At 49.9% G+C, this 14543-nt stretch overlaps 1 protein-coding gene and 1 pseudogene across 1 annotated transcript in view; one reads left to right on the top strand and one right to left on the bottom strand.

Moving 5' to 3' along the window:
- Positions 1 to 267: 267 nt before the first annotated feature.
- LOC142440951 (malate dehydrogenase, cytoplasmic pseudogene) lies at positions 268 to 853 on the bottom strand (annotated as a pseudogene).
- An 8378-nt stretch (positions 854 to 9231) lies between these two features.
- GMPR (guanosine monophosphate reductase) overlaps positions 9232 to 14543 on the top strand; it is a 63220-nt gene continuing 57908 nt past the window's right edge. Inside the window, exon 1 of the mRNA XM_075540624.1 lies at positions 9232 to 9435. Coding sequence (XP_075396739.1) covers positions 9349 to 9435 — 87 coding nt within the window. The 5' untranslated portion in view covers positions 9232 to 9348. The remainder of the gene's footprint in view (positions 9436 to 14543) is intronic.

Below are 14543 nucleotides of genomic sequence, written 5' to 3'. Positions count from 1 at the left end.
CCACCACCACCACTCTCTCTCTGGTGATCGGACCAGTGTGTGATTGCCTTAGCGAGTTGTCTGCCTCAACTTGCGAGCTACACTACCTGTGGGACACCCAACCCTTGGATGGTGTCGCTAGAGCTTGAGGTTCCTTTGAGATTTGCTTTGCCACACTGCTGATGCCACACATAGCTTGAGCTTGGAATTGTTAGATTCTGTCATCTGGCTGACTGTTGGTGACCTGCCCTGATATTTGCTACTTGTGGCCAGACTGCCTATATTATTTTATTGAAGACTCGGCTGTCTGATTCGTTGACCTTGTACACCAACTTTAAGAGCGAGCTGAGACATGCGTTGGTTATGATCCGGATGACTCAAGCATCTTCCTTGGGGATGGAGGATGCCAACTTCCTGGCAGCCACACCGTTGGTATTGGATGGGTTTCCCACATTGGTAGCCTTAACTGACTTCTTGGCACACTTATCCAAGGCTGTCCCGTGGGATTTGAAGCTTGTCACATTTGCTTTCAGCACATCTTTCCTCTCCATTTTTCCCCGTCTTGACATGGAACCCAGGAGAATGGCCACATCCAGGTCTTTGACAGCAACCTCTCCCTTATCCGCTGCAATGCTGTCTTTCAGGAAGGGAACCACATCGTCTTGCTGCTCCCTCTGAACAACCTGCCGGACACCCATCACTGGGCGATATCCAACAGCTGGGGAATCAGGGGCTGCTCTTTCCCCACAAAAGCGCCATTTCCAATGCTGTCCAGCAGTGAGTAGGCAATCTGACCCAAAGCTCCAGTCACCGGGACTCTGATTGGTTCAAATGTGATTGGGGACAGTGAGGACAATTTCTCCACCTGCACCATCAGCCTCAGGAAGCCAGGTCGCCTCTAACCCGGGGACAACTGGGGGCTCGTGCGCGGTGTTCAGGGAGGAGACTCTCAGCTCAAACTTTTAAAGACTTTAAATTAAAATCATTTCAGGCTTTTCAGAGATGCTTATGTACTCTGACAAACACTATTCTGTAATCCCAAATCATTTTGTTTCACGGATTCATTGTAGAAAATATTTAAAGAACCAATACTAAATGCTATCTAAGCTCCATCTTAAAATCAAGCAAGGGACATTTCCGGTGTATCAGACTGATGTCGTACATCTTTCCCAAAGCATCAGCGACCCGAGGGCTGACACAGAGGATTGTGGGTTATGACAAAGTGGGATCTACCTTCTCTCATTTTCAAGCTTATTTTACCACTGAATTTCTGGGACCACCTTCCCCCGAGGTAATTCAATGCTCTCAGGCACTGGGTAGCTCTCGTGGTTTCGGTTAACTGGGGAACACTACCTTTACCACCCTTGCATTAAAGTTAACTGCTATCATTAATATTACTATAATGAGAAGGAAGGCGGGGATATGCAAAGGTGCCGTGGCAATTTAAAGAGGCCTAGAACTAATGGGAAGGAAGCCTGGTAGCGCAGTGGTTAAGCACTAGACGGCCAATCTAAAAGCACAGCATTTCAAACCCAGCAGCCACACATTTTAGGAGAAAGCTGCTCCCGGAAAAGTTTATAGCCTTGGGAACCGCAAGCAAGAGTTCTCCTCTGTTCCATAGGCTCCCTGTGCGTTGGAATTGGCTAGATGGGCACTAGTTAGGTCGGTGTGGAGGAGTCCCCCGGGAGGCAGAGAAGGTCGCTTGCATCCAGAGGAACTTCTACAAAGACCCAGTGAACTGCTTCTGAAAGAGCCGTTCTTTTCCGCACACGGGGGTCACTGTGCGTTGGAATCGGTTTGATAACAACACAAGCAACAATAAACAGTTCCATTGGAAGAATCGGGGTTCCTTTAAGTAGCACCGTGTTTTGCCTGGGAAGAGGCAAGTTATGGTGGAACATTCCACAAGGAGAGGAAACAGTGTGTTAAGTAAACTTGAGCTCTATTCCACTTGAAAGGCTTTGGAGAGAAATCCAGAGATACTATCTCTGGGGGTGGTGGTGTAAAAAGCAAGGTCAAACTCAACAGGTTATTTTGTTTATTTTAGGACAAAGTATGTAACAAAGTACTAATGTAGATTAAGCCACACCCAGCACTGTGGTGGAATTAGGCAGATACTTAACGTTAGTTGTTACTGTTGTTTTTCCTCTTTGGGGGAAGGTGTTAGATTGGGTTCTCTGGAAAAGCAAAGCCAGTGGATCTGGTAGGTGTTGTGTAGGGAGAGTCTCTCTAGAAATGCCGTGCACAGTTGTAGAAATAGCTACATCCAGTCCAGTTCCAGTCAGCTTCTCCTGACTCATGGAAGCTGATGAACAGGAAGCAGGACGATGAAGCTTAGATAACAGCAACACCGGCAGGTGGGTGAAGAGGTCTGAAGTGGGCCGAATGAACCCACTGTCAGTACTCAGCCTACAGCTCGTGGGATGCAAAATCCAGCCCTGGTTCGACTCTGCTTGGTCTCCCTGTCTTTTTTTTTTAAAAAGGCTATGACACCAGGGAGGTGTCATCAGACTGCTATCCAATTGACACCCTTACCTTTACCCAGGAGGGTATGGTTGGCATAATCTCTGACCATCAGAGGGAATTGTTTGGCTGAACTAGGCAGCCCTCGTTTGGACTAAACTGAAACAGGGCCAGGCCCTGCACCAGCTCCCCTGCGCGTCCTCAAGGTCAGTAGCCAGATAAGATAACTAGTGAAACTAGATGTTACTGGCTGAAGAAAGCAGCAAGGAGTCCACCAGCAAGGAGTCCACCAGCAAGGAGTCCACCAGCAAGGAGTCCACCAGCAAGGAGTCCACCAGCAAGGAGTCCACCAGCAAGGAGTCCACCAGCAAGGAGTCCACCAGCAAGGAGTCCACCAGCAAGGAGTCCACCAGTAATTCTCCTGGTTTCCACACCCCATATGCTAATTGCCCTAGATTCCTCACCACCCCTTTATAGCTAGCTCTCTCCCCCACCTGTTGGCCTAGGTCATGGAACCTCATCCGGGAGCCCCCCCACCCCCCACCCCCCCACCCCCGCCCCACCGAATAAAGCTATTTCTGTTTCTGCTCTCCCTTGTCCTGTCATGTCCGTCTTCCTCCCCGTGCCTCAGTTTCCCCTTTACAGGAATCATTTTTAAAAAACCATATCATATACTGGTAGGTGGCAGAGTGGTTACATGTCAGACTTAGGTCTGCAAGGTCAGTGGTTGAACACCACTCTGGAGACATATGGGGCTTTCTACTCTCAGAAAGCTGACAGGAGCAATTCTACCCTGTCCTCCAGGGTCACCGTGAGTCAGCCTGACTCAGTGGCCGGGAGCTTTTGTTGTTTTTGTTGTTGTAATTACATTTTACTTTTTTTTTTTTTCTAATCAGAAACTCAAGATGAGCATTAAGCTCACTACTGGTAAGTTTTCAACTAACCAAATACCTCATTGGCTGAATGGAGTGTGGTTACATTCATTCTCCCCCTGATAGCGTTCATTTCCTTCCGGAAACTTCATGAATTTCCTGTGCGGCAGAGATGATTAGAGCGAGGGGGATGGGCTAAGGTGTTTCTTCTTTGGCAGGCATTTGTAGTTAAGGGAATATAGGGAAACATTTTGACAGTCAGCTGTACCTGATAGTTCATTGAGAACTTAGCCTGCAGAGAATTGAGGCCAAGGTGGTGTGGTTCCTACCTTTAAGGAGCTGGTTTGGAGATATAAAAAACACAGCGTACATCATGAATTAATGTGTGTCTGCGTGGAAACAGACGACTGACGCTTCATTAGAAAACAAGACATCAGACTTCATCGACAGAGTCATTTTATTTCATGAAATGAGTCCACACAGCGTTCAGAGACCAGAACGGCCCTATGGATGGAGATGCAACCATCTCTAACAAAATATTAGCCAAGTGAGTGCGTGACACCGAGAGAGAGGCAAAGAGACAATGTAGAGCGCCCTCCCTCATGGGAGAAACAGCAGCCCAGGCCTACTTGGAAACAAAGGAAAGGGGTCTTGTATCCAAGACGTGCCAGGGAATGGAGGAAAGTTTACACCCAGGCATCAAACCCAAACTGCATTTCCAGAAAGTGCACTGTGCAGATGTCCTGCTGCGGCAGTCGAGTGTCTGAAGGCAGATGGGGTCCATTCTAATTGAAGTGCAGTAATTATAAACGGATCCATTTGGTTAAAATAAGAGAAGATTCAAGCCCCTTCTAATGTGAAGCCTTTGGAACGTCAAGCATTGTGTAAGCGTTACAAGTAAGCGGCAGCGACAACTGCGTAGGTGGCCCTCTCACTGGATTCTGACTCAGCCACCCTATATGTCTTAGACTGTGTAGCCACCCAAGATGTGTTAGACCGGTTTGACTAGAGAAACAAATCCAGAGACACTCATATGTGTATAAGAAAGAGCTTTATGGCAAAGAGCAATTGTCTACTGAGAAAACATTCCAGCCCTGATCAGGTCCACAAGTCTGATATTAGGCCATATGACAGATACCAGTCCATAAATCCTTCTTCAGACTCATGCAGCACATGCCAAATGCAGGAAGAACACATGCCAGTGGGTGGAAAGTCTTGTGGATCCAGTGGCGGCGCAAGCATCTCCGGGGCTCTGGCTGCCATCAGGGTGATTCAGTGTGGCTTGTCAACAGGATTGTGTAGCAGAGAGTGTGTCCTGCCTCCAGGGAGGAAGAGAGGCTGTGACCTGATTGATAGGATAGACTCCACCCCTTCATTCTATTTCTCAAGTTGACATGAAATTGTGTTAACTACCACTCTCGAGGACAGGGTAGAACTGCCCCTGAGGGTTTCCTGGACTGTAACTCTTTCCAGGAGTAGAAAGCCTCCTCTTTCTCCTGCAGAGTGGCTGGTGAGTTGGAAGTGTTGACGTCGCAGTTACCAGCCCCATCATCGTGACTACTTTGACTCTGTAACACATAGGTTTGTTGGGGGGGGGGTGTCAGAATCCACTCCAGGGCAACGAATGACAACAAACCCCAAATAAGTAGCCCCCAGATAAGTAGTGACTCAGCAGCGTCTGCGGGACACACATATTGTGAGTGTGGGCTTGCGCGCGTGCAACACACACACACCCTCAACAAAAACTCAGAACGCCTGGGGTTTCTCACTCACTGCCATCCAGTCCATTCTGATTCACAGCGACCTGTAAGGCAGGGTGGAGCTGTCCCTGTGGGCTTCAAAGACTGGAATTCCTTACAGGAGTAGAAAGCCTTGTCTTTCTCCCGGGAAACCACTGGTGGTTTTGAATGACAGACCTAGTAGTTAACTGCTCAGTTCATAATGCACTGCACCGCCAGTGCTGCACCAGGGAGCTGGGAGCTATCGATGTATCTATCTATCTATCTATCCATCCATCCATCCATCCATCCATCCATCCATCCATCCATCCATCTATCTATCTATCTATCTATCTATCTATCTATCTATCTATCTATCTAACTGATAAAGCCAGCTTTGCACTCATGAATCGAATTCTCAGGACAAAAAAAGCATCAAGGGAAGGGCTGCAGTTAAGTTCAAAGGACTAGGAGACTCATATCTAACTTTTCTGCAACCTTGGGCAAGCTATTTCATTCCCACGAGTCTCATTGTACTCGCCTGCAGAATGACTCTTTCACCGTGATGTGGTGAAAGCGAATGACTAGGATCAAGCACTGTACCCAGTTATTGGTATAAAGGCTCCATCAGGTCATCGAATGAATTACAAACGAAGGGACTGAGACAGAAGGAAACATGTAGAAGCAGAGAGAAGGGAGGCAGGTAACCTCCTGAAAGAGCTGTAACATTGTTACAGTGGCAAGCCTGGAAAGGAAGCCAACAGCGCAGCATCAGGCCAGAAGGGGCTCAGTGGCAGCAACAGCCAGCGAGGCCAAGAGGAGCCTGTCCTCAGGGATCTCAAAGGAGACCTGCACGGCCAGGAGTCAAGGATCCTGAACTGAAGAAGGGAGACTGCCTGCATGCTTCCTGATCCTAAGCATCGCCCTTTGATCCCGAGTTCACATTGTACACTATTCCTTACTAAACCACTTACCTCTGAAAAAACAAAGGGACATCCCTGGGAACCCTCAGAGCAGACTCCAGCCCACCACTGATTATCACAGTCCAACAACAACAAGAATGTTCTTTTTAGTTCCTTTTAATGCCCGTTCCTGTGGCTTTTTGAACGCTGATCCAGAAAATTGCATCGGATAGACTGCATCAGCTCTACTTTTGTAGATGCTCTATCAAACATCTTTAAAATGTGTTTCTATAAAACATGTTTTGTAGGTGTTAGATATTTTCAACTATTAAGCTATGATAATTTATTGATTTTCATCCTAGTTTTAAATATAAGAGTTCAGACCTGCTAATTACAGTGTAAGACAAAAAAAAAGGTAAGAAATATTGGGGGTGGGGTGGAAATGAGGCATTAAGGAACTTCCAAAGTAAGGTGTATATGGAAGGACCCATCGTGGCTAGTTGGTCTTGCCCTGAGTTAACAATCATAAGGTCACTGGTTCGAACCCACCAATCATTCTGCAGCCTTTAAACTATGTAAAGGTTTGGAAACCCAAAGGGGCAGATTCCTCTGTTTTATAGTGTCACCATGAGTTAGAATCCATCAGATGGCAGCGAGTTTTCCCGAGTTTTGGGAAGCTGTGCAAAATCTACTGAGAGGACAATTTGGCTGCTGCAAAACCAGAACAGTTTAACAAGAGTGGGAAATGGAAAGGCACCTATATGGAAGGTGTGAGGGCCATTTACTATGTTGCATATGTAAGACTTCATAGTAATTTTCATCAATATTTTGAAGAACTAAATCTGTCTTCTTCAAATATTGCGGCACACATTTCGGAACACATTTCAACATTTAACACTGTCAGCAGTGAGGTTGACAGTAAGCTTCTTCCTAAGAAAATTTCTAACTTTTCTTTTAAAAGTTTCTGTGCATAGGTGTATAAGTGGTGCCATCTTATAACAAGAATGGAACATTTTAAATTTAAGAAAGGCACATGAACTGTGACAGACCCTTTTTAGGTTTCAGAACATTTGAATCTCGTGGGGGTTTGGCACCAAACTTGCTACCAGCCAGTGACCCCTAAGACAGGATGGAATGTCTCCTGTGGGTTTTTGAGGCTGTAATCTTTTCGGGAGCAGAAAACCTCATCTTTCTTTTGCAGAGGGGCTGGTGGGCTTGTGGTTAACAGTCAAGTACATAAGCCACTCCATCATCAGGGCTCATTATTTATTGTACAGTAACTCTTTCTTCTAGTCCTCTTTTAAGATTACAAATTAGAACTGCCTGCTATTTAGTTCCTAAATAAGGTGTCATGAGCAAATACTTGGGGAAAAGTCCAAGTTCGTGTTCAAATACATCTTTGGACCACAGGAAACAATGTGAAGTCTAACCTGACATAAATATTTGGTTAAACTACTTTAAATAGAATCAGAGTGCACCTCCTCTCTCGCAGGCTAACTCACACTTGAGTAAAATATCCTGTGTGTTTATGGGCGAGCCGCGTGAAGACTGGTATAAGGCACATGCACTGAATCTCAGAAACTAGAGCCAATGGGGGAAACTGCTGCCATTTGTTGGCCTCACTGCTTTTATGAAATACAAACAGAATATAAAAATTAACTCAACATTGCCTGGCCTAAGAAACAAGAGGTCCTTGTAACACCCTTTTCTTCAGAAATCTTACCAGCCTCCTGGGTTAGTCTGGGGAGACTAGAGACACAAATTCATTGACATGCTTATGTGTATAAGAAAAGTGGTTTGTATACAAGAGCAACTGAATATTGAGAAAACTTCCAGCCCAGTCCGGATCAAGTCCATAAATCCAATATTAGCCCATATGTCTGATATCAATCTGTAAAGTCCTCTTCAGACTCAAGAAATACATGCAATGATGCCCATTGCAGAAGGATCACAGGCCAGTGGGTTGGAAGTCTTGTGGATCCAGTGCCTTTGTAAGCATCTCAGAGCTGGCAGTGGCTTCTTCAGCTCCAGAGGTCTGGTTGCATCAGGGTAGGTCCATGTGGCTTCTCCAGCTGCCAGGGCATAACACCATGTGTCTTGTCAGTAGAGCGTCTCCCAGGGAGTAAGTAGAGAGCGAAAAGTATTTCCCTGCCTCCAAGGAGGAAAATATAGGAGTTCCCAGAATCCTCAGAGGAAGGCCATGCCCCCATAGAGGCTTCATTGGCTATAACCCCATCCCTTCACTCTAAATCCTCTCCAGTCCCAAATGGAGACCAGATTATGTAACTACCACACCACCTAAAGAGCTCTGGTAACGCAGAGGTTAAGTGCTTAACTGCGACCTGAAAGGTCAGTAGGTTCCATGGGAGGAAGATATGGCTTGTTCAGATTCAAACTCCATCTAACCCACCGACTCATAGCGCCCCTATAGAACCCGAGTAAAATTGTCCCAGTAAGTTTCTCTTGCCCAACAGTTTCAAACTGCCGACCTCATGGTTGGCAGCCCTATGCGTAACCACCACGCCACCACGCACCTTTCTTCCAAGATCACAGCCTGGAAAACCCTGTGGGGGCCATTCCCTGCCCTCCACAGTTCACTAACAGTTGGAATACACTCTTAAGGAAATGACATTGGTCCGGGGCTTGGATCTAGCCTCCCGGGGGTGGGGGGGTTCTTAGGTTTGAACCTGACTCAGCACTTCGTGGGCACACTTAGAGAAAGAAGCCAGACCTCGCAAGGAGTGGCCTCTTCTAAGGAGGTCAATCCCTTGGGAACACTTCTCTCCATAAAGACTGTGCGCAGCCTTTACATCCTCCTCCCCCTTCCCCACCAGGTTTGGACAACTCAAAGAGTGTGGTTGTACAGCGGGGGTCGGGGTGGCTAAACATGTCCCACGCGCGGAGTTGAAACTGAGCCCTTGCTGCTGGCGTGCCTAGACCGTCCGCTGCCCCCTCCCCAGCCCGCTCCAGCCTGGTCGCCGGCGCTTCCTCCAGGGGCTGCGGGAGCCGGGAGCCGGGAGTCCGGAGCAGGGAACCCGGGCCGGCCGGGAGGCGGAGAGCGAGGGGCCGGGAGCCCGGAGCCGGGAACCGGGGCCGGCTCGGGAGCAGGGAGCTGGGAGCCGGGGCCGGTCCGGGGGCGGGGAACGGGGAGCGGGGAGCGGGGAGCGGGGAGCCCGGAGCTCGGAGCCGGGAACCGGGAACCGGGGCCGGCCCGGGGGCAGGGAACGAGGAGCCGCCCGGAGCCGGGGCCGGCCCGGGGGCGGGACTCGGCGGGCGGCGCGGAGGGCGGGCCGAGAGCCGGCGCCGGGCCGGGTGTAAGAGCCAGAGCCAGCCGAGCCGCCTGTGAGCGCCTGGCCCGCCGCCGCCGCCGCTGCTCCGGTCCCCGCAGGCCCCGCGCCGGGCCCGAGCCGCACCATGCCCCGCGTAGACGCCGACCTCAAGCTGGACTTTAAGGATGTCTTGCTGCGACCCAAACGGAGCAGCCTGAAGAGCCGATCCGAGGTGGGGCCGTTCGAAAGCCGCGTGGGGGGAGATTTCTTGGGAGGAGCGGGGAGAGGATAGGGGGCTGTCAGCGTCCGCCTTTGGTGGTCACCCTCCCTCCGAGGCCGGAGGGCGGCACCTCGACCCCGTCCCAGCGGGCTAGCGCCCTGAGGAGCCTGGCTCGGCCTAGCATTCTAACCCTAGCCGGCCCGGGGGAGCCAAGGAAGGCGACTTTAAAGTGGCAGAGGAAGAGCAAAGAGCCAGGACTTGGCTGGGGGATTTGCCACAGAGCTGCGGGCGAGGAGCGGGAGACCGGTGTAAACCGAGGAGGGGCACAAACAAGCCGGGGACCCTGGCGACATTGGCGGCGTGCCAGTGCTGAGCGCTGCTGCTTTCCGCGTGCCCTGCGGCACTGCGCTTTCTTTACGCTGGGGAAAAATAGGGAGCCTCGCTGGGAGAAAGTTCAGGGGTCACTTCTGGAGTCAGGGGGCCTTACTGGGAGAGACGCTGGGGACCCGTTCGCGGTGGCAGCCTCAGGCCGGTGGGAGGACAGCAGAGTGCCCGGGAGCGGAGGTCGTGGGGACAGTAACGGGACTGGGAGCCGGCGTGGTGCCCTTGCTCCCTGGAGGAGATCAAGCTAGAGGAACAGGTGGAGAAGGCTCTGAAAAAGCCGGGAGAGCGGGGAGGGATCCCCCTGCTGGGAAGGCGAGAGGGCAAACCCGGAGGGATAGTCTGGGATTGGGAGAAGCAGAGTCGACCGACCTGCAGAAGTGTGTGCTGGTGCCGGGCAAGAGAACGAGAGGAAAGGGAGGAAATTGGACCTGTCAGCCGCCGCAGCAGTAAACAGCTGGCGGTGGAGCCAGCGCGCGGAGCTCCACTGCCGCCTCTGCAAGCCAGCCCTTAAATAACCCCTTGGCGCCAGTGCCAGGCGTGCCAGCAGTGGCCTCGGTGCCTCCTGCTGCCAGCACAGGGCCTGCTTGAGTTAGGGAAGACGCGCTAGTCACAGACCAGAACTGAGCCAGGTCCTCTTATCAGTGGGGTTGGCAGGCTGGAGAAGGAATGATTAACCCTTTGCACCACTTTTACAAATAGAGTTATGGCGCTCCATTAGCACCTGGCAGGGCTTGAGTACAGCCATGATGCCTCACCACTCTACTTTCAAACACTTTTTAATGCGAATTGGGGGGGCCTGGAAGGAGCGGATCGATTTTCCCATCCAACGTTTTCAAACACGTTTTCATGTGTTCCCTGATATTCTTCCCGCAGGATAATATCACTACACTCGTCTCCCCACCTGTGTTTCCCTGTTGGGGTTCCTCTTCCTTTCTTCCTCCTTCCTGGTTTCTGAACCTGGCCCCAGCTGCCCTCTTGATCTCCCATCGTGGATTATCCTAAGGAGTTATTGTTCACTTTATAGACCTGCCTGTTTGGCTGCACATGCTGCCATGGTGGTGGTGAGTTCAGTTCCAGGCTGGAAGAGTGACCCAGGGCCACGGCGTGCTCTTGGAGGAAAAGGAAACAGTTTGGGTTGAAGGCTCTGGCCTCCCGAAAAATAGCCTGCAGCTGGCACTCAAGGCCAGCCTGAAGGAAACATGGCCCAGTCAACAATACCATGTGTTTGCCAGAGCAGAACTGCGCGGCGTAGGGTTTGAAGTGGCTGATCTTCTAGAAGTAGTTCACTAGGCTTTTCTTGCTGCCTCTGGTTGGATTCAAACCATCAACCCTTTAGTTAGTCGCCCATTGCTCAGCCTTTGGGGCCACTCAGACTAAGTCACGGCGACTCTGGGTGACTTAATTTGATGCCCTCAAGTGGATATTCGTAAGGATTGGCTTAACGGGTATTTCTCTCTCACTGTCATTGAGTCGATGCTGACCATATGGACCCTTAGAACAGGACAGAACTGCCCCTGTGAGTTTCTGAGACTGCAACTATTTACGGGAGTCCAAAGCCTGGGAGAAGCTGGTGGTTTCAAACCACTGACCTTGAGGATCACAGCCCATTGTTCAAACGACTCCACCACCAGGGCTCTTCAATACTTACTTAGTAGAGAGAACTTGAATCAAAGTGACATATTGAAAACAAGGGTTTCATATATATAACACACACATATAACACACACACACACACATATATATCGATAACAAGGGTTTCATATATATATCCAGTACCAGGCAGTATCTCGAGAGGAGACCAAAAAGCAAACAAGAAAACCCAAAACAGTTACTATTGAGTTGATGGCCACCCATAGAGATCAAGCCCATGTGTCTGAGCACCTGGGGTTTTTCAGAGATTGCCTGTTTAGTTTTATTTGGCTTCAGAAGTAAGACAGCAAGCCTTCCCTCCGAAGTGCCTCTGGTTGGTCTTGAACCAGCAAACTTTTGGCTAGCAGCCAAGTTTGTTAACTGTTTGCAGCCACCCAGGGAAAGCCTCGAGAGAGAGTTGACATAACACTGACGTAGATTGGACATTTACGTCACAGAATAAATGGCTCATTCCCATGTTATGTATCCCTGAGTTTCATAATTTGGGGTTGATTGCAGCTATTGATATCGGTGGCCTGGCTGGTGATTGCACCTTGCCGTCTTCACATACTGAAGTAAGTGCTCTGGGCCCTGGAGAAATGTTTTCCCATTTCCACTCTGGTGAGTTTGCCAACTCGGTGCCTGCAAACTTGAGTTCACAGGTGGTGCTGTTCTTCCAAGGACGAAGCTTCCTGGTACACCACTCCCATGGTGGTTTGCAGCTCCCTAGTCAATACCTGCCATCATATCTGATTGTGCCTCCCTCTAACAGGGTCAGGGATCTAGTTAACCTTTTTTCATCCCTTCTGATTTGCTTGCCGATAAGGAAATGTTCTCTTTTGCTTTCTCCCTCCCTGTCTTACTTTCTCTTTCCTTCTTTCTTTTCTCCTCTCTGCCTCTCCCTCCCACTCTCCCCCTCCTCCTCTGTTGTTCCCTCTCTCTTTACTTTTTCTCCTTTTGTAACCCCTCAGGCCAGGGTGAAGGGCTGATGGGCAAGAAGGAAGTTGGAAGGTTTCAAGGCTGTGACTGACAGGTCTCCTCCCCTGCCCCCACCATCCCCCTTTCACATGTGGAGTATTACCCCCACTGGGAAAACTTTCCAAAACATAGTGCCATTGCCCATCTCATCAGAACAGTGACAGGACCTCAGTAAGCTGGGCCAGCTGCTACTATGTAGCCCTTTCTTTCTTGGCCTTATTTTAAAAGAACTTTCCCCTCCTGCCCTCATTCCTTCCCGGAAATCTCTTGAAAGTGGATAAAGTTTCATTAGTAGTGCCTCAGTGAAGCAGGCAAGTGCTCTCAATTGCTAACTGAAAGGCTTTTGGCTCTAACTCACCCAATAGCTTGGGGCCAACAGTCTGGTCAGGTGCTTCCAGCAAGCTGAAACCAAACTAACTGCCATCCAGTCAATTCTGGCTCATCCCGTAGCACCCTGGAAAGCCCCTGGAGCAGCTCTGCTCTCTCACCTGAGCTCACTACGTGTCAGGATAGATTCAGTGACACCCAACAATGACATCTCTGCCAGGAGAAGAAGTTCGATGCGGATCCGAATCTAGAGTCAATGACCAGCATTTACCTACCAGTCATTCACTGGCATCAGCAGAGTGGAGTGGACTTGAGTAGAGAGAGGGGCGGGGTGGGGGGGGGGCGGGGGTGGTGAGAGGGCATTCCACCTGAGTGCTGAGTCTGGCTGGGAGGGGACAGTCTCGATTGTTGACAGGTTTTTCACTGGGCAGTGTCAAACTCAGAACTTTTAGGTCTTGTAGGGGCAATCACAGAAGCTGTAAATAAAAGAATCTGAGGTCAACTTCAGTAGAGTATTAGAACTGAGAGTAATACATCCAGGCAGGCCTGACCTCGGTGAACCAGGTGGGGCATCTCTCAACTGCTCAGGCATCTGCTTAAGGAACCATCTTCCCACGAGTCCATGGTACTGGGCAGGACCCAGAGCTGCAGATACTGCTGTCCCCAGGAGCGTTCCCTGGAATACAGTGATCACAGAAGAGCCCAGCCCCATGGGATTGCATGTGCTGCTGGATTCTGCACTGACTCAAAGGCATCCAACAACAAGGCCACAAAAGGAACCCTGGTGTCACTATGCGTTAAATATTGGGATGCTAACTGCAAGGTCTGTGGTTCGAGCCAACAGGCTGCTCTCCGTTCCGGAGAAAGATGAGCTCCCATAAAGATTGAGTCTCAGAACCCCTCCTCTATATGGTTGCCAGGTGTTGGAATCAACTTGATGATCGTGAGTTTGGGTTTGGCCTCAGACTGCAAAGATGACAAACTTTGTCCCGCCCTCAGAAAGGCCATCTTCAGGTGTGACAGCTAAGGGTCAATTTGTGCCATAAAAGAATTAATTAATCAGGAGCCTAGATGGCATTGTGTTTGTGAGTCAGACTGCTGACCACAAGATCAGCAGTTCAAAACCACCAGCCACTTCCACAGGAGAAACACGGGGCTTTCCACTCCCATAAAGAGTTACAGTCTTAGAAACTCATGAGGGCAAATCGACCAACCCTGCCCTATAGAGTTGCTATGAGTCAGAGTTGACCCGATGGCATCAACTTTATTTGTTTTTATACTTAACCCAGTTGCTGTTGAATCAGTCCTGACCCAGTGACCACCAGGTGGGTGTTAGAGTAGAACTGTGCCTCATAGGGTATTCAACGATTGTGGTCTTTTGGAAGTAAATTGACAGGCCTTTCTTCCGAGGCACCTTTGGGTCAACAGCTGAACTTGTTAGTTGCATGACTCAGGGACATCATATCTTTAGATGAAGAAGAAGGAGGAGGAGGAGGAAGAGGAAAAGGAGAAGAAGAAGGACCCTGTTTTCTGACCTCTCCCCTCTTCGCTGTGCAGGGTCTGCGGGGCTGTGGGCTTTCCCCCGACCATGTCTGGGTACTCAGGATCTTGGAGGTCCCTCCTCAAACGACCTTGAGCAGATTAGAAGGCCTCACGGGCTTCTTCTGGTCTTCCTCCCAAGAGCAAACCATGCCACTGGTGTCTGACCTCTAACTGCAAGGAGGGATCAAATGCCAGTTTCTTTTGGGTACGAGGGCACGTGTGGGATTTGACTTGCAGCCTGGCATGTCTGTGTGCACCTA

Source organism: Tenrec ecaudatus, chromosome 1, assembly GCF_050624435.1.
Source record: "Tenrec ecaudatus isolate mTenEca1 chromosome 1, mTenEca1.hap1, whole genome shotgun sequence".
NCBI lineage: Eukaryota > Metazoa > Chordata > Mammalia > Afrosoricida > Tenrecidae > Tenrec > Tenrec ecaudatus.
The sequence above is the reverse complement of the archived record's forward strand: the minus strand, read 5'-3'. Positions and strand labels throughout refer to the sequence as shown.